The 19,668-nt window shown below is 43.3% G+C and overlaps 2 protein-coding genes across 6 annotated transcripts in view; one reads left to right on the top strand and one right to left on the bottom strand.

Moving 5' to 3' along the window:
- MEIG1 (meiosis/spermiogenesis associated 1) lies at positions 1-16,541 on the bottom strand. 3 transcript variants are annotated; one of them, XM_071734070.1, is made up of 5 exons: positions 16,425-16,541; positions 13,894-14,015; positions 11,951-12,113; positions 2,910-3,034; positions 1-104 (listed from the first exon to the last, which is right to left on the bottom strand). In XM_071734070.1, the coding sequence occupies exons 2-5, from the start codon at positions 13,995-13,997 to the stop codon at positions 41-43; spliced, it is 456 nt and encodes a 151-aa protein (XP_071590171.1). In that variant the 5' UTR covers positions 13,998-14,015; positions 16,425-16,541; the 3' UTR covers positions 1-40. The 3 variants fall into 3 exon arrangements, with proteins under 3 accessions (XP_071590171.1, XP_071590173.1, XP_071590172.1); XM_071734072.1 differs by lacking the exons at positions 1-104; positions 2,910-3,034 and adding an exon at positions 8,843-9,053 and having other exon boundaries at positions 11,969-12,113; XM_071734071.1 differs by lacking the exons at positions 1-104; positions 2,910-3,034 and adding an exon at positions 8,843-9,053.
- Positions 16,500-19,668, top strand: part of DCLRE1C (DNA cross-link repair 1C) — a 13,711-nt gene continuing 10,542 nt past the window's right edge. Inside the window, exons 1-4 of one of the 3 annotated variants that reach the window (XM_071734069.1) lie at positions 16,791-16,807; positions 16,911-16,962; positions 17,905-17,980; positions 18,832-18,916. Coding sequence is in view for 2 of the 3 variants with exons in the window: in XM_071734067.1 (XP_071590168.1) it covers positions 16,500-16,807; positions 18,832-18,916 (393 nt within the window). In the remaining variant the exon portion in view is untranslated. Of the gene's footprint in view, positions 16,808-16,910; positions 16,963-17,904; positions 17,981-18,831; positions 18,917-19,668 lie in introns of all 3 variants that reach the window. The other 2 variants (XM_071734068.1, XM_071734067.1) reach the window with 2 other exon arrangements.

Here is a 19,668-nt window from a genome sequence, read left to right on the forward strand (position 1 = left end):
CAGGGTTTCTGTCTTGCCATTTAAGCTTTCCACAGCAGCATTAACAGAAAAGAAAAATCTCCTCTCCTTGTCCTTCTTTATGGTCCCCTTGGCACAACCACGTCCTGCAGGTACAGAATTTATGGAATAAGGCTCTCTGCAGAGAGGTGAGATGAAAGACCTTCCTTGCTTCACAGCATGAGCGTTCAGTCGTGCCAGGAGAGGTCATCCCACCAGCAGCAAGACTGCTCCATCTTTCCAAGTCACCTCAAGGCTACCTGGCAGACAAGTGCATCCAGGAGAAGCAGATTTCCTTCCCCAAAGTGCATCCCTGAAGGACATGCTCCATTAAATGACTGAAACACCTCCCTGACACCCAGACTGCTGTCATCTGGACTGAAATATTTCCAGCTGGCACTGCCAGCAACCACAGGCTTTTTCCTCCTGATGGGTTGTGCAATGCAAAACCTGCAGCAGCTGTGGCCTCTGAATTGAAAAGCAAGTTCACTTAAATCCTCCTTGCACAGGGGAGCTGTTACCTTACTAAAAATTTATGGCATTCACAGAGTCTGAGGGCAGAGGGCTCCATCTCACCTGAGAAGTGTGAACTTCTGGTCTTGTGGTCTTGCACAGCACCAGCCCCTGCTTTTACTTAACTTTGGGCTGAGACTGATGATAGCTGTTAGAAACTGTTATTCCTCAGGAGGTAAAATAAGATGGTCCAGAAACAAAACCTCTAAATGCCTATTTCTTCATCTTTCCTGTGGATTTTCACTGGTACTTCAAATCAGACAAGATGCTTCTGAACAGCTGAGCACAGAGGAAAATATTTTCTAACCTCCCAGTGTAAACACTTCATTAATTTGTCCCTGATTAGAGTCTACTTACACAGCCTGGTATCATTCCCTCCTAAGTATGGAATCATATTGAGCTTCCATCAGTCAAACATCAGTTTGTTAAGATCTAAAATTAGTGAGTTGCAGAGCGGTGAGCTGAGACTGGGAGTGTTCCCATCCCCAGACTTCTCAACTGAAAGTTTTTATTTTTAGCTGGTGATGTTTCACATCCTCCTCAGTTACAGATGGTAAATTATTTCATCTGGTGTGGATGGATACTTCTGCCTTGCTCTGATCCAGTAAAGCAGGAATTCTGAATATATGATGATTTTTTTCCTATCAGATTGATGCAAACAGTAAAACTGCAAATAGCAGAGAAGCCATTCCTGAACTACAGTACCCAGTGATGTCTTAATGTCTTCTGTAGCATACTTGCTCTATTTCTTCTGTTTCTTTTGCCCTGAGTTCTCAATAATTTGCTTGCAGTATACATACCACTAATTAACATCTCTTCTAAACACCTCTTCTGAACTCAGCCTCCAGATGCATTTCTCTGTTGAAATATTGTTCTGGACTGACAAGTTATTAATCCAGTGAGATTTTAAATAATTTCTGTAGTTCCAAGCATAGTAATCTTTCTCACTTGTGGAGATCGAAGTTGTAAGTGATAGTCTATCAAAGAGATACTTCATGTTTTAGATTAGTGTCTCCTTGAAACACTGATCTTTCAGCCCTTGGTATATTTTATAGGCCTCCTCCTTTTGGTGGAGAGAAGCAGGGCACCTCTGCACTGTGACTCAAGTTTCTTATGAACAAGATGAAGATGGATCTGTTGGGGAGGTTAGGTTAGGAGTCTACAGATTTTACACCCTGCAGCAGCAGAATAGGGCTACAAAGCAAGAACTCTTCTTTGGAGCTTCAGCAGACCTGAGCCATGGGAAGAGGTAGATCTCCAGGCCTACCATGCTTTTTGCTCCAAAATCCCTGCCCAACACATCCCTGTGTTGAGCATGTGTGGCATCAGCCCATCTCTCCATGCACAGCATCCTAGCACCCATCTCCTAGCACCCACAGCCCACCTGCTGGCTCTGCCCTGTTCACATCCCAGCTTTTCTTCAAAAACATCATGTTTGGCACAAGCATGTGCCCTGGGGCAGATCAGTGCAGTTGACATCCTCTAGGCACCCTAGGCAAAAAATAAGAACCTGCCCCACACCCAGTCTGCTTGCTTTTTAGCTCCATTCCCCTTGCAAAACCAAGCAGCTGCCAGGACTTTATCCACCCAAGCAGGACACCTTCCCCTTGGCTGAGGCATTCAGCCACTCCTGCCAAGCAGGATGAACATCTGCAGTGAGATGCTGGGACTGCATTGTGCTTCTCAGCCAACAAGAACTGAGCTGCTGCCAGTGAGGGAGGAGGTTTCTGGGGGTACAAGATCACTGGCAAAATGCTAATGCATCTGCTTGGTTGACTTCCTACACATGCTCATCCTTCCCTGAATCCATGTGTCCTTTTTCCCCACCTTCCCCAGTCTTCTCCTTCTGTTTTTAAGCATTCACTTCCCTTTGTTTCCATGTCCTTAGAGGTGCCACCTGCCTGGATGTCTGCAGAAGGAAGACAGGGGACTGAGCAGGCACTTGTACACATCCCCCAAACTGCCTGCATCAGGGAGCTTGGTGTGAGGATGTGTGAGATATGAGAGCATCTGGTTCAGCAAGTTATTTGGTTAAGGACTGTTCCTTACCAATAAATAACAAATAACAAGGAAAATGCTAAATTAAACAGACAGACAAACAATACTGAGCAGGTCATGAAAGGGATAATAACAGAGGCCGGAGCCTGTCAGGCACTGGCTGATGGGCCATTAGCCCCAGTCTTGGAGGGGGTCAGCCTTGGTTTTGTTGGAGGAAATATGGTTTACGTGAGTATTAAGGGATACTTGAGGGGGTCTGGGAACTGCACAAAACTTATGGGACCACAGACACATAAAGGGAAGGATCAGGTGGAGCGAGTATGGGAAGATGATGAGGAGGGAATATGGAGGGGCCAGGCTTGTTCCCTGCATTCTTCTTGTTAAATCCCATTCTTAATTACCTTTTCTTTGCCATCTCACTCGCTGCCCTGGGTGCCAGCCCCTGGCACACAGTCACCAGGCACTCTTCCAAATGCTGTTTGCAAGTGTGCTGAGCTTCAGACTTGAGCCACATGCAAAGTCTCAACTGCAACAAGAAAGAAAATGTCCTATATTCAGTAAATAAAACTTGCCAAGAGGTGCTCAGCACAGGCAGGCTACTAAGAGTGCAGGTCCTACAAATAAATATAAATCCAGAGGAACTCTGGTAACAAAAGAGAAGCTGTGAAGATCATAAGGCAACTCCATTTGAGCTGTTTTCAGAGAGACTTCCCTTGTAGCAGACATGGAAGGAACAGCAGAAGCTGTTAAATTACAAACTTGTCTTTAAGCAGTTTTAAGCTGATCAGTCACTTTCAACTTGAAACAAGTTTGAAAACCAAAAGGCTGAGGTTCAGGTGTATTCAGAGCTGGAAAGACAACTGTCCACTCAGGTATTAAAGCAAAATTTAAAACATTTGTACCATTTTTTTGTGCTTTGAGCTGCTGTGACTGTAAAGCAATCATATCAACATAGTAACACTTTCAGACAATATGGGTCCATAATGAATTCCAGTAAAGGCTGAAAACATAGGAAACCAACCTAGAAAACACAAATGCAGCTTTTATTTCCCCAGAGTAACTGGATGAATTCAGGAAGGTTGCACCCTTGCCATTTCACTTGTAGCTGTCAAACACAAAGGTTGAAAAGTAGGTCTTGGAAAAGTTTGGTTTACCTCCTTTTCTGAACTTCAGCAGGCACAGAAGGCATTTATTTATTCTTGTTTTGTACAAAGGCATGAAGTGAATTAGAATTAGACTAAGAACATCAGACTTGGGCAGCTGCTAAGCACTTGCTCACAGGGGGTGTTGCCATCATCCTTTCCTGAGCTGCTTCAAATGGTCACTGAAAGCACCACAGAATTGCCTGATAAGAGAAATACCAACAGATAAGGAAAATCCCTTAAAAAGTATTTTCATGAAATTACTTTTTTCAAAACTCAAATCAGCAAAATGGCACATATTTTCATCTCTAGGCTATAAAATGGAGAGATGTGATTTTATCTCTTTTTAAAATTACTGAAGTTCAGTTAAAAAAGGCTTCGTAATGGCATTTAGAAATAAGTTACTTATCTTGATATGAGCTGGTGTGTCACCCCTAAAATGAAGCAAAGCTTCCCCAGATTGCTCACTTCTGATAGTTTTTCACTACTTAGTGACCTTAAATTAAGAGACAAGTAAGCTAGCAGTTCTCAGTGAGCTTTAACTGAGGTGACAGATTTATCAAGTAACAGAAAATACTGACACATTACATTCTTTTGACATCTTTTTTTTTTTTTTTTTTTTTTTTTTTTTTGAGTGAGACACATCCAGCAGAAGAGTAGCAGAGGAAAACTTGTAATTTCTCAAGTATCAGCTTCATGCTCTCCAAGCAGAGCTGAAAACCAAAACCACTGCAGGGAGAACCTGGACAGGCTGGAGGGGTAGGAGTGTGGGAGCCTTGGGAGGGACAATGAGGCCAAGTGCAAGGTCCTGCACCTGGGCCAGGGAAATCTCCAGCATCAATGCAGGCTGGGGGATGTGTGGATCAAGGGCAACCCTGCAGAGAAGGATTTGGGGGCATCAGTGGATGAAAAGCTCAACATGAGGCAGCGTTGTGCTCTGACAGCCCAGAAAGCCCATGTTATCCTGGGCTGCATCACAAGAAATGTGACCAGCAGGGTGAGGGAGATGATTCCCCCACCTTATTCACTGCACTCCAGTTCTGCATCCAGAACTGGAGTCCCCAACACAAGGAGGATATGGAACTCTCAGAAAAGATCCAGAGGAGCGCCAGGGAGAGGAGAGGAGAGGAGAGGAGAGGAGAGGAGAGGAGAGGAGAGGAGAGGAGAGGAGAGGAGAGGAGAGGAGAGGAGAGGAGAGGAGAGGAGAGGAGAGGAGAGGAGAGGAGAGGAGAGGAGAGGAGAGGAGAGGAGAGGAGAGGAGAGGAGGAGGAGAGGAGAGGAGAGGAGAGGAGGAGGAGAGAAAGGAAGGCTCTGGGGAAACCTTAGAGCATCCGAAGGGGGCCTGCAAGAAAGATGGGCACAGAGTTTCTGTCAGGGCCGTAGCAACAGGGCAAAAGGTATCAGTTTAGATCTGAAAGAGGGTAGATTTACATTGGAGATTAGGGAGATGCTCTTCCCTGTGAGGATGGTGAGACACTGACACAGGTTGCCCAGGGAAGCTGTGGATGCCCCATCCCTGGAAGTGTTCAGGGCCAGGCTGGATGGGGCTTGGAGCAACCTGGTCTGGTGGGAGGTGTCCCTGCCCATGCAGGAGGTTGGAACTGGATGATCTTTGAGGGTCCCTTCTGTAGCAGGGCACTCTGCCTCTCTGGGCCTGCCTCAGTTTCCCTCTGTCACTTGTTTGTTGTCTCCCTGCAGTTCCCATGAGAAAGCAAAGGGCAGAACAAACTCTGAACTGGTAACAATATCAGAAAGGTAAAATGAAGGCCAAGCTGATCTCTGTGGCATCAGCTGCTCTTCTGTGTTGAAGAATCCAGAGCTCAGTTTATCCACAGCTTGGCCAAATGGAGACAAAACAAGAACAGGTAGATAACAAGAGTTTGCTTGGTGAGAACAAAGGCTTCATTGTTTTTTCCTCTGTTCCCCTTTTTTTCTTCAATGGAGAAGAAAAACCAGGATACTGGAGGCAGTGCTAAGTTAAATGACAGCAGCCAATCACTTTATTCTATAAAAGTCCAGTCCCATCTTTGATTAGAGAGACTCCTGTACACTTTCCCTGGAAGTTCTGCTCCACCTTCTCTCCAGCAGGGACACCTGATCGAGTGGTTACTCCTCAAGAGGTTGAAAGAAAGGGATGCTACTGCACCCAGAGTAGGGTAAGAAATATTAAATCCCTATATACGAATTCTAATTCATATCTTTATTAGCTGTATCTTCATTAGCTACCTTTAAATCTTAAAGAAAGCTTTAACTCTTAAACTTTGGAACTTTCAGACTTTAGGATCCTTTAAAACTTAACAGAGGAGCCTGCAGTCATTGTCTGACCACATTGCCTTAAGGTATGATTTTAATAATTGTTCTAGATCTAGGAGAAGACCTATTAACAAGTAATTTGAGTATGCAATTAACCTCTGTGTAAGAGTTACTGACTATTCAATTGTGTATTTTGTTGTTAGGGTACCTCATTATTTGTTACCCTAACACCCTGTTTTGCTACCCTAATATCCTCACACTCAGATAATCCAATTTATGCCTTTTTAATCTAAATTTAAGATCCTTTTCTATTTACAATAAATATTGGTTTTGTACATAGACCTCTTGTCTGCTATCCTGTCCCTTATGGGAAACTTTCTAACCCTTTCTATGATTCTAAGACTTAACTCAAACAAATGTCCTCACACTAGATTAATATTATCTTGTGATCACAAACTTGAACTCAGGCAAGAACCCCTGTACCAGTTTCTTTTTTAAAGACAGGAATGCCTTTGGCTTCACAGCTAAGGCCATAGCTAAGTTACACAGATGTCTTTGAAAAAAAAAGGGAGTAGTTTTAAGTAGCCCTAAGACTAGCATGAACTGGAAAGAAATGTGGATATGAACTGGATGTTAAAGGCCAGTTATAAAAGACACTGTCACTGACAATACAAAACCTGCTTTTTTGCTGATGAAGTGAGAGAACTCCCAGCATTCGGGCTGAAAAGACTGTCTGTAAATTGGTCTCTAGCACTAATTATAAGGCTTTTCTTTCCTTTTTCATCCCATTATTCTTTTAAATATTACAGTGAGATACAACCTTTTAGCACACTGATAATGCCAAAAAATGATAGTAATAAAATCTAGGTAATTCACTCTCTCAAACCAAGAACATTCTGCCAACTCATACATAACCAGTATTTCAGAAGTGGAACATGAATTCCCCTGGTGTGTGTCTGAAATAATAAAAAAAGAAACTGCAGTGGGCTGTATGAAATAAACACTCATTGTTTTGGAACATAATACAAGAGAGAAAATGTCCAGCAGTACTGCAAAAACATTGAGGGGTAGTCAGGTAAAATGAGGGAAGCCCATGATAATCTTACATTTGTTTCCATTTTTTCAAATCTTTCTTTAAAATAAGTTATGTTCTAAAAATTTACCTGCTGCTTAATTTCTGTTCTAGAATACCCAGCTATGTCTTTTTTATATATACTGAGAAAAGAGTCATACAAAACATTCTCACTTATTCTGTGTTTGCTGCAAACAGTAATTTCTGCCAATTAATTAGAGCTGGGCATACAACACACCTGGTTGTGTTAAGTTTGTTAAAGGACTTCTCATGTCCACTGGCAAATTTCTGTTGTTTAGGAATCTTTGAAGTTAAAAAATGAGATCCAGTGAGATCCAGTCTTAAAGAGACAAAATAGATGGCTCATCCTGATATTTTTTCTGTTCACACTGATGGCAAAGTATGCAAAAAGACCTCTCTTAACAAGTACATCCAGAGCAACGAAAAAAAGAAGAAATCACAATGAAAATCCGAAGTTACTGTAACAATGCTTTATTTCTATCTTTGCAATAACTCTCTATTTTTATGTCATTAAACCTTCCTGAAATAAAAAAGGCTTCATAGTTTCTTATGAGTACCTTCCAAAAATAGGGTGACTAAATTATTGTCAACGATTGTCAGAGAGATCTTTTGAATATTGCACCTATGCTACTTATTTTGACTATTTTGGATCCTGAGCTGGCCACCATTTTAGGTTCAAATGGAGAATATTGGTCAAGTGTACACTGCTGATCTGTGCCTGAAACCTAAGTTTAAACACCCCTCTGCTTCATGCTCTGCAGGCAGGAGATATTCATGACACTGTTATGTAGCTACCATGAACACACCTACTGGTTCAGATAACAATCTGTTCCAGAGGGCAATTATCTAAATATTTTTGGCATCTTAAAGGGTTTCACTTAAAGTCCTTAATGAGTGAAGGCAAGCGTGACACCTGGGCTGTCCCAGGTGTCTCAGAGTAGGGACACACGTGGGGACAGCTTCTGCAGAGCTGACAGCACAGCAACATGTTCAAAGCAAATGTTCCATATCTACATTTAGAAGAAATTAATTGTATCCAGAGGAGGCAGCTTCCCTCTCTTCTGAACAAAAGATGTCCAAGTGACAAGATCAGGTGCAGATGTTGAAAATGGTATTTGAAATTATTAATTCTGCACAGAAATCCCACGTATTCTCTGCCTTAGTTACCTAACCATAAACATCATTTGTCACAGGTTCTATTTTCTACCTGCAGTTTTGTACTGCCTGAACCCACTGCAAGTAAATCCACAATCCTTTTTTCCCTCCTCCATAAAAAGGCACATGCTACCAGGTGAATTAATACTTCCTCTTCAAGTAATTAACACTTGCACCTGACAAAAATACTGCAGAGATATCCTGTCAGGAAGACATCCTTGTTGTCACTGTTTCTATCACAATATCTGGTTTTTAAATCTGCAGCTTAGCACTGGTCCTTGCTACTTGATTGGTCACAGTCTTCCACCAAATCCTTTGTTTGCTATTCTTGCTGTTCTCCATGGAAACTTTTGCCTTTTGGGCTTATTTTTTCCCTTTGTAGTCTCATAACCCTCAGCTACACCAAGGGACTGGGGCTGACATGAGCCAGTGTCAGGAAGATTCTATTGTTTTCAATAAAGATTGATGCTGGTACTTGCATTGGACTTTGCACACAGTTAAATATATGATGCCCATTTATCAGCATTTTATCTTTTTGATGATAAAATATTAGAGATTGGAAAATGAGGAATAATAAGACTTTTGGTTACAGCAGGAAAGAAATGGAATTCCTATGTCTGTAATTCCAAGCTTCTCTACATTTCCAGTACTTCCCCTTCTACCCAAGAATGACATCAATACTTAATGTAAGTCAGATTAAAGAAATATAATTTACTTAGAATTCTAACAAACAGATGTATAAAGCATACAAACAAAATAGAACAACAACAGAACTAATACTCATAAACTTTCACTTTATGGACTTGTTTGTCTTCACATTCTCTTTGCTTATCATAATAATAGAATGTATTGTCCCTTCTCTGAAGCTTCTTAACAAATCCAGTTTCAGGCCAATATTCTACCTACAAATAGAATGAAAAGGACATAAATTCACATGAACATGTGCACATGAAATGATACTTCCATGGGTAAGCCTCACTTACATCTAAACACTACTTTGCTATTAATGTGCTTAGCTTTTAAAAAAATACTAAGAGCAAGATGCCAGAAAGCAGTTTTCTGGTGTAATATAAAGAATTATGTGATCAGAGAAGCCTAGAAATAAGGATCTAAAAATACTTGATAGATAGGGTAATTTATAAAGTGGACTAGTAAAAGCTTTTAAAATACCTTGTTTAGGATAAAACATTATTGCTATTCTGTTATTCAGTAACCCGAGTGACTGAAAGATTCCCCTTCTGTAAGACTGACACACACTTAAGAGTTTCTTTGGGATCCTTCTGACCATGAGAAATGTGCTTTTCATAAAGATAAAGTGAGCCACACACACATCATAGACTCAAAACCAGCAGAATTAGGCCTTCAGGAAACCAGCACCATCCTGCTGCTGCTCAGTGTTCCCCAGTGTGAAGCTCTTGTGTCTTGAGCACTTGTGTGTTCAACAGCTTTATGGGGTTGGTAGATGTTGAACTAGAGACACAGAAGAGGTATTTTCATCACTTACTTTATGTGCTGGGTTTGGCTGGGATGGAATTTATTTTCTTCATGTTATGGATTTGTGCTGGAAACAGTGGTAATAATTCAGACAAGTTTTCCTCATTGCTGAGCAGAGCTTACACAGCCCTTCTCTGCTTCTCGTGCCACTTCACCAGCAAGTAGGCTGGGAGTGCACAAGAAGTCTGGAGGGGACACAGCTGGGACAGCTGACCCCAAATGACCAAAGGGCAATTCTATACCATATAACATGCTCAGCAATATGATGACATTCAGAACAATGGCATCTGTCTTCCTAAGTAACTATTACATGTGATGGAGCCCTCCTTTCCTGGAGATGGCTGAAACCTGCCTGCTGATGGGAAGCAGTGAATGATTCCTTGTTTTGCTTGGATTGTGTGCTCAGTTTTTGCTTTACCTATTAAGCTGCCTTCATCTCAGCCCACAAGTTTTCTCACTTTTACTCTTCTGATTCTCTTCCCCACCCCATCACAGGGAAGTGAGTGAGAGGCTGTGTAGGGCTTAGTTGCCAGCTGGGGTTAAGACATGGGAGTCCTTTTTGGCACCCAACATGGAGCTTGAAGGGTTTGAGATAACAAAAGATTTGCCTGGAATGTGCTACATTGAATTTATAGATTTTTTTTTGCTGTTTTAGCTATTAATTTGCAGGCACCTGTGCTTGGCATGACACTTTGCTTGCCTCATTTAGAGTCTACCACCCATTAGTGGCTGCTTTCTTGCTTTCACTGCTTGTGGTAGTGCTGTAGTGTTTTATCATTCTGCTGTGCTGTGTGCTGGAACATTTTGGTAATAGAAATGAGGATGTGCCTGGGCTGGCAGGTGGCCAGGGCATTGCTGCTGTCTCCAGGCTGCTGTACTGCACGGGCTGGAACTCCAGTGTCAACTCAAGTTGAAGGGACTGTCACCTGTGGGTGAGTCCATGTGGGAGGAGGAAAGCCCAAAGTGTCTGTGGCTGTGGGTAAGTCCACACCAGAGCAGGTACTGTGTCCCCATGCTTAGCTATTATGAAGAAAATTAATTATATCCCAGCCCAAACCAGCACACATTTACTTGAGACACACACAGAGGAGCTATTTGCATCCTCTGTCTAAACATAATAAATAATATGTAAGAGCCTTAATGTCCTTTCTACCTACATTATAATTGCATCATAATCAACAACTGCATTATGGAAACTTAATATAGAGTTAACAAGTCATTTCAAAATGTGTAAATTGAAAGAGAACCACTGCCAGAGCCTGACAAGTTTGGATAACACGCCCACTCATTTTACACTGAATAAGCAGGATTTGTTTACGGTTGTGCCCTGTCATAAATCTTAAAAGTTTGATCCTAGCACACTAGGAGGAGGAGAATTTCCTTTTGCAGAGTTAAATGAATTTACAGGAATTACAGTGTTACCTGTGCCCATGGCAAAAGAATAAACTGCATCTTATTGTGGACCTTTTGCTGTATTTTGAGTTAATTGGATGAGGAGTGACTTTCCTAGGAACATTCTGCACTTATGTGCCCAGGTTAAAAACTTACAGTGAACTTTTGATGCTACCTGTGCTGCTTTGGAAGATCAATCACAGAGCTCTGATAAAGACAATAAATTGTTTGCTGCATTAACCTCTTGGTTGCTGTTTTGAATCTCAAATAGCCACTGAATATCTGGCCTTAATTATTAGATCATTTGATGTGCTAAGGAGTGTTACCACCAATTGCAGTGAGCAGAGGAACAATTCCTTGGTATTCTCAGTGGATGGATGCCTGTGCCATAACTGCCCTTACCACAGCTGGCATCAAATATTTTTATTGTGGAGAGTTTCAACAGAAGCCAAGTTTTGAGTGAGCACAAAGTCTGATTATGCTATCAGGGAACTCAACTGTAAAACTGAAGTCAGTAGCAATGACACAGCACTGGCTCCCTGGACAATAAAGGAGTTTCCTATCAGGTTTCTTGGCAGAGACACAGGCAAACTTCACAGAGAATGCAGTCTGATAAATTCCTATCCTCAAAAACAAATTATCCTTTCAGATAGCAGCTACATCCTTTCAAAGAAATCTATTATGCTTCTTAATGAATAAGAGTGAAGAAATAAAAAAACAGGCTGGGTAGTGTTTCTGTTACAGTTCTATGAAATAAACTATTCTTCACAGTCAATAATAGCCCAAGAATTCAAGTCACACCTCAGAGAAAAAGCAGCATCAGAAATCAGCCTAAGTGAAAGGAAACAGCACCTCCATTTAATTCTTTAACATGAGACAGAAGTAATAACTCTTGTCAGGGTACAAATCTTACCATATCAACTTGTTTTACTTGTTTATATTCTACTTCATCTCTGTATCCAGCTTGCTGAAATCTGTATAAGTTCTCTACTTCTTCTGACCATTTTTTGGCATGATGGATAGATTTTGGTTTCATGTCAGCTTTAGCCATGACTTCAGAAACTTCAGACTTTTTCCTGAAATAAGATTTAAAAATAATAGAGAAGAAAGAAGCAAGCAATTTTGTTAGGGACATCATGAAATGGGTAGACCCAAATTGAAAAATAAGGGAATTACAGACAGTACAATATTATATTTTCATCAGAGTCTGAGGCTAAAAAAGAAAAATGTTGTAAGCAGTTGGAATGAAATTAAATGCACTACTTGATATCAAACAAGTGCAGCCCACCTATATTTCTTATCTAGGAAACTATTATAATTATATTTTTGCTACCTTGAATGACCAATGCTGCCTAAAATTTACTTGTGCACATTGATGGTAATGGTTTGAATTTCACATCTTTAGAGTCATTGCCCTCTTGGAACTGGCAGCTTCTCAGAGTTGTCTTTCTTCTTATTTAAGAGGCACCAAACTGAGAACCAGCAAATGATGAACTGGGCTGTTACTGAAGAACAACAAACAGCCAGGGTTTGGGCTGGGAGGGAAGGAAGACAAATGGACTGCTGGTCTCATGGTCACTGTGGAGATGATAAAGAAGAGGTCTTAAGAAATAAATTGTATAGGCTAAGGAGGCAGGGCACACAACCTACCAAAATTCATCCCTTGCCCCATCAAAATCTGCACTGACCACCACTGGTTCCTCCTCACACAAAACCTCTTTGTTCAGTCTGGTGGGAAAAAGTGAATAGGATAATCAACTGCTAAACCTGCACAGAGCAGAGCTGCCATAAATGAAACTCAATCTACAAAGTAAAAGAATAAAAAATAAAAACCAAAAAAAATTGCAAGGTCAGTGGAAAATCACCAGGAGTGCACTTGAACTGTATTTCAAAAGAAGATGAACAATTTGACTTCTACCTTGTATCTGAATTTCCCTGCACTTCCTTTCTTGAGTTTATCTTACTGTGCTACTGAAATACAACTTCTACAAGCAAAACACACTATCATGCCTAGCAGATATGATCAGAAAGGAGTTCTTTCCTAGTTTTGTAATATCATCAAGTTTCAGCCTCATAATTAGGAAGCTTATCTTCAAAGAAGAAAAAGCTGCTGGATTTTGTAGTGAGAGGTGCAGTTGTGGGTAGTACACTGCTTCCAAATCCACAGACTAAAATTTCCTTACTCAGCAAGTTCCTGTACCAACTGAGAGCTTGAAAAGTTGAATGCTGATGTCTTATCAATTGCACAAAAAACTCACTCTGACAGAAATGCAGAAAATGAGAAAAAAAAATCACACCATAACATACCAATCTTTGGGAAAATTATATCAAGAATTATTGTTATAATGCAGAAATAGCAGGTCTGCATCTCTCTAGCCTAACTGCATGAGACCCATCAGCATAAAAAAAAGGGTCTTTCATCTCATATTGCACACATCTTATTAAAAATCAATAAAAATATGCTCAAGGTCTCTTTTCTGGCAACACTAAACTATTCCTTGCAGTTCAGCACTCCAAAAATGCAATTACCAGGCTCTGCAGCATTTTGTATTGAAGACAAATATTCACTAATGAAAAAAGTAAATTTCCCACTAAGTTATGAGGTGTAACATACAAAGTAACATGATAAGTACACAACCTTATTATTTAGTGTAGTCTTTGAGCTATCTATATCAACACCATTTTTTTCTTCCCTGGCTGCAAAGGGCTCTTTTGTAGCCATTACAGAATTTTTCATGCCCTGTATGTGCTTATCATTGTTGTAAATTGGAGATTTTAAACAGTATAGTTAGCAATAACATTAGATTGTAATAAATGCTACACTAAAATGAATATAAGTGATTTATGATAACTTACATGTTACTAGTGTCATGCACTTCTTTACAGGATGCATTGAATTCATCTAATGGCTGTGCTTCTTCAAGGCATCTCAGCATGTGTGGCATTTCCTGAGTCATCATTTATTCCAATTGCACGTCCTGCTCAAAAAAAAAATAAAATAAGGGCCATATATATATAAAGGCCACACATTTTAAGTACCATATATCAAATAACAAAAGGGTCAACCTGATATTTTTAGGCTGCTATTTAAGCCCTTCAAAAAAATGTACTCTTTGTCTACTGCTGTGTGTGTGAGTTCCAGGCACAGAGCTGGTTTCATTGCACAAAAGCACAAGATGAGCTGTACTCCAGCCAGCTGCAGTTCAGGGAAAAAACAAAAGACAGCAGACAGATACAGGCAAAGGAAAGAATGCAAGAGAATGGTAAGAAAATATCCAGCATAATACTAACACTTTTCATCTAAAGGGAATTGCTGAACAGTGAAATGGACTTTGTTAAGATGATTAAACATGCCTGCATTTAATTTGGGTGAAATAGTGACATCCCATACACCTCTGTTTTGGTTTTAGGAAAACATTTTTAAAATGTTAATTGTAGCATTATTTCTATAAAATCCTAACTATGCTGGACTTGCACATGGGAGTTTCCTTAACACTTACACAAGCTGTAAGGGTATGTGGGAGGGAAGTGTCTGCTCCTCTAAAGGCATCTCAAGGACCTTCTTCAATGCAACAAGAAAGGGATAATAAGAAAAGGAGGAAGCCATAAAATGAAAACATATGGGACACAGTCCTGAGCAGTAAATTACAAAGGAGGCAATGATGAGAACCAAACTTGGTTGCACTAATTGATGGGGGAATGTGAGAGTCTGAGAACGTTTATTCCAGCAGGGTTATCTGATCAGGGACCTTGTGAACTGGGAAACCAAAGCGAAAAGGGGAAACCAGAAATAAAAATATACAGACACAAACCTGACTGAAAAAAAAAAAACATTGAAACCTTGACAAGAAACAAACCTCACCACTTCCAAATCCCTGATGGGACTCCCTGGAAGATCAGTTGTAAACCAGGGGACACCCTGACTCAGAGGGGTGCAGGAATCAATCCAGCTGTACAAGCCTGGGAGGGAGGTGCAGGGGAAAGGGAGCAGAAAGGAACAAAGATGGGAGCAGGCAGAAAGAAGTATAAACAAGGTCAGTCATGTGGAAAACAGGGCCAATTCAGTCAGCCTGTCCTACCTTCTTTATATTATTACATCTTAACTTTCTCCCTAATCTCTCTCTCTATCCTGTGTATATGTGTGCTGCAAGGACCAAGTGAGACCTGTGCACATGAGTGAAAAGTGGTGCCACCAGCTGAAGGCAGATCAGGGGTACAGCCACCCCCTGGGCTGTGGTGTCAGCTGCTGCAGAGAATGGGGGTCTTTTAACTTCCAGCCACTGGAGCTGGAATAGTGTGTGTGTAGTGAGAACCACAAGTCCCCAGGTGTTGCCGATAATGAACTGGGAGCTTAGGCCCAGCTGTGCCCAATAATTAGGGCCTGCCCCAGCCGGAAATGGGCGGGGCTGAAGGGCAAAATAAAAGGCATGCTCCCAGAAGCAGAGTCAGAAGACAAGAGAGGAAGATGCCTGAGGAGAGGGACGACAGAGAGCTCCGGAGAAGAGCCGTGTCCCCAGAGAGAAAGGCTCGCTGCAACATGTGTGCCCCCAAAAAATCAGCTTCTGGGGGAGGGCTGGCATGAATGAGGGGCTCCATGCCAGCAGCTGGAGCAGGACTGTGGGTCAACACCTTGTGCCACTGGTGCCAGCTGCTGGGATGGAGGGATGAGTGTCAGTATCTCACATACATATGGGCTTGGGGAGGTTCGTAGCCATAATCACCAGCAAACTTTAAGCTGGAGTAACTGGTGAGGAGGGGCACCTCAGGTCCAAGCAAGCAGGAGGGCAGAGTGTATGAGGTACAGGTGTATGAGTGCATTCTTGCTAGTGAGCATCAAGCTGGATTAGTGGGCAAGTAAGGGATCCATGAAGCAGGTAAGGGATCTGTGAAGGGATGCTGGGCAGACAGAGGAGCTGTGTTGGTGAGAGACTTGATTGTGTTTATGTTTTGTGCAAGTCCCGTCCAAAGGTGCTGTTGAATGCCTCATCTGTGGCAGTCTGTGAACAGCCATGTCTGTGTTCTGTGCTCATCTTTGTTACTCATTGAGCCTGCAATCGGGAAAGCAGCAGCTTGCACTCCTCAGCCCTCGCAGACACCCCCAGGACAGGCTCCAGTAGCTGGATGGGAGAGATGTCCCGGGCCGGAGTGCCTGGAAGAGGTGTCTGCACTTCTTAGATGGTTTAACACAAGTCAACATTCACAGGATGTATTTGGGATCCCCGAAGAGTCAGCAAGAGCTTTCCAGTGACTCACAGCCTTTACCTGGCAGCTGCTTGTATTCCCCAAGGCGTGCAGGGAGGCGTGTAGGCCCCTTCCTGCGTCACCGTCATGACGGTAACCCCACCCTGCTCCCACCGCCAGAGCTACCCAGCCCTTAGGCGACCCACCTGGGTGTAAGAGTCGCAAAACGAGGTCTCTTCGCAGGCTGCCCAGCGCGGAGCGGCCGCCGGAGCGCGATAGCGATGGCGACGTCCCCTCAGTGCGCCCTCCGCCGCCAACCGACGTTGCTAGGCAACCGCCCGCCGCCGCCGCCTCGCTCGGCGCCCGTTCCCGCCTCTCTCCTGATAGGCCGGCAGGAGGCGGGGCCGCCCCGCGATTGGCTGAGAGGCCGGGGAGGCGGGGCCTGCGGGGGGTTGCGGAAGCGCCGCGCCATTCGCCGCCATGAGCCGGTTCGGGGGTCGCGTGCGCGAGTACCCGGCCGTGTCCATCGACCGCTTCGACCACGACAACCTGCGGGCGCGCGCCTACTTCCTGTCCCACTGCCACAAGGGTGAGCCCCGTCACCATGGCAACCATGGCATGGCAACCCCTACACTGCCCCCCCCCCCCCCCTCCCACTCCCCCCAAGTGACGGCCTTGCCCTGTCTCCCCAGATCACATGAAGGGGCTGAGGGCGCCCGCCATGAAGAGGAGGCTGGAGGGCAGGTACGGGCTCCTGAGGGGCAGAGGGGATGGGCGGGCTGGCCCTGCCCTGCTGGAGATCGTCATGGTGCAGCTTCAGCGGCTGCTTGCCCGGCCCAGGGGAGGGAGGAGGGAGGAGGGAGGGAGAGGGCGTCTGGCTCAGAGCTAAGGGTGAGCAGAGCAGGGTGAGGAAGCTGCTGCGGGGCACAGAGTCATAGAGTGGTGTGGGTTGGAAGGGACCTGAAAGATCATCCAGTTCCGACCCCTGCCATGGGCAGGGACACTTCCCACTAGAGCTGGTTGCTCCAAGCTCCATCCAGCAGGGCTTGAACATTTCCAGGGGTGGGGCAGCCACAACTTCCCTTGGCAACCTGTGCCAGTGTCTCACCCCCCTCACAGGAAATAATTTTTCCCTAATGTCCAATCTAATCCTCCCCTCTTCCGTGTAAAACCATTACTCACTTGTTCTGTCCCTGTAGGCCCTGTAAAAAGTCGGTGTCCATCTTTCTTAGAAGCCCCCTTCAGGAACTGAAAGGCCACCATAAGGTCTCCCTGGAGCCTTCGCTTCTCCAGCCTGAACAACCCCAGCTCTCTCAGCCTGTCTTGATACAGAAGTGCTCCAGCCCTCCTCTGACTTGCTCCAAAAGCTCCACATCCTTCTTGTACTGGTGACCCTGGAGCTGGATGCAGCATTCCAGGTGGAGTCTCACCAGAGCAGAGGTGCATAATCCCCTCTCTTGACCTCCTGGTCACAGTTCTTGTGATGCAGCCCAAGATACAGTTGGATTTCTGGGCTGTGAGTGCACATTGCCAGCTCATGTCCAGATCTTCATCCCAAGGCCTCTTCTTCAGGGCTTCTCTTTAGCCCTTCATCCCAGTCTCTATTGATACTGCAGATAGTCCTGACCCAGGTGCCCTCATCCTTACTGAACTTCATGAGGATCCTCACTATTGTTATTCCCTTAGAATGTTGGTGCATAGAGACAGCAGTGTGCCTGTGCTGTGAGGAAGGCCAGTGGTGCTCAGCTATACCAGCAACCAGGTAGCCAGCATTTTGAGGAAAAGGGTTATTCCCCACTTTTAAGACTTTTATCTGGAGAACTGAGTCCAGCCCTGGGCGAAAAGCAGCATTTGTATTTTGGAACAGGACTGCAAAGCTTGTCTGGGGCTGGAGTACTTGATGCATGAGAAGAGGCTGAGAGCTGGATGAGAACTGAGAGGAGAGAAGTTTTCATCAGTGTTTGCAGGCAGGCGTGGAGTAGATGGATCCAGACTCTTCTTGGAGGTGCATAAGGAGAGGGCAAGGGACACCTTTTTCAGCAGGAGGATGGTCAGACATACGGAGGGGCCCAGAGGGATTGTGGATCAGTTTCTAGGCACAGTTTATTAAAGCAGATGTTGCATCTCCTCAAATACAAGCAGAGAATCTCTCTCTGCTCATCAGGTTTCTCTACATGGTCCACAAACTTGAACTGTATAGGAAGCATTCTGTGTTCTGATGAATTCTAACTGTCCCAAGTGTGCAATCCAGGGAAAGCATCCATCTCTGAAACACACCTTGGTGGGTATAGAAAACAACAAATAAGTGTGCATGTGTGTCACACACTTTATTTTTCCACAAAAATGTGCATGCACAGGCACACATAGGTTAGTCTTGGGTTTGCTGTGTTGAGGAAAATCCAACTGAACAACGATGAGTTAATTAATCTTGATTCTTCTTCAGGTTGGGGTAAAACCACTCCTGCAGGCTTACTGCTCTGCAGGTCTCTTCAGATGAGGGGAGGGTCTGAGTGCCTGTTTTGATGTACTAGGTACCAGGTGCTGATGTGTGGTTAGATTGTTCCCTGTCTCTACTTTGAAAAACACTCATCTGTGTTTCTTGTCTTCTCACAGCTTGAAAGTTAAATTATATTGCTCACCAGTAACTAAGGAGCTGCTGCTGACTAGCTGGAAGTACAAGTTTTGGGAGAACCACATTGTGAGTTTTTGTTTATTTTTAAATTATCAGTCTCTAGACAGTGATTCTAGGGAAGATGAAGTTTTCCCTCTTCTGCAGTGTCTGAGTGTTGGTGATAGTGTTCCCAGCTTTAAGTACCTACATTGATCTGCCTTTCCTTGTTGCTTGCTGTGTGGGATTGATTTATTATTGTTTACTCTTTCATTTTATTTTTTCCTCCACAAAATTTATCCTTGCTTTAAAACTTCAGCTTCAAATGTCCTGCATCTGTACAGTGATCATTTGTGTTATTCCTTTATTTCTTTACCTTGCTCAGATCTCTGATCCATATCCAAAGAAACTTGAGGTAAATCTGGATAAGAGAAAAAAGAGAAGTAGGGGACATTTCTTTTGAAGAATGTTGTTTAAGTGTGAAGGTGAGGGAGGAAATAATTAGATTCATGTGGAGCCTTGAGAAATGGAAAGATTTATTGATCTGGAGTCTGAACATGATTCAGAGCTCTGCAAAAAAGCCTCTGAACATCCCTTAGGCATGTTTGATGTGTGAAGGAGCACAGTGTGCATAGGTGACAATTTTTCTAGGCCTGTAATCTTGGACTAGCAGAATTAAAATGGGGTGGGCTTGTGGCATTTTTTTGTTTGTTTGCTTGTGTTGGTTGTTTTAATTTTTGCTGCTAAGGTTGTTTCTGTCTGCTTCCAGTATCCATTTGAGTTTAAGCTAGAAGAAGAGGCACCTTGCAGGGAGGGCTGTTAGGAACAGTAAAAGGAAAGTA

The sequence above is a fragment of the Heliangelus exortis genome, chromosome 1, assembly GCF_036169615.1.
Source record: "Heliangelus exortis chromosome 1, bHelExo1.hap1, whole genome shotgun sequence".
In the NCBI taxonomy this organism is placed as follows: domain Eukaryota; kingdom Metazoa; phylum Chordata; class Aves; order Apodiformes; family Trochilidae; genus Heliangelus; species Heliangelus exortis.

What these genes read in the sequence shown, in the direction of transcription:
- MEIG1 (XM_071734070.1), bottom strand. Translation starts at nt 13,997, where the DNA reads ATGATGACTCAGGAAATGCCACACATGCTGAGATGCCTTGAAGAAGCA. An exon ending in GTGCATGACACTAGTAACAT is followed by an intron (nt 12,114 to 13,893) that starts GTAAGTTATCAT and finishes ATCTTATTTCAG; the next exon opens with GAAAAAGTCTGAAGTTTCTG. An exon ending in AAGTAAAACAAGTTGATATG is followed by an intron (nt 3,035 to 11,950) that starts GTAAGATTTGTA and finishes TTCTTGTTGCAG; the next exon opens with TTGAGACTTTGCATGTGGCT.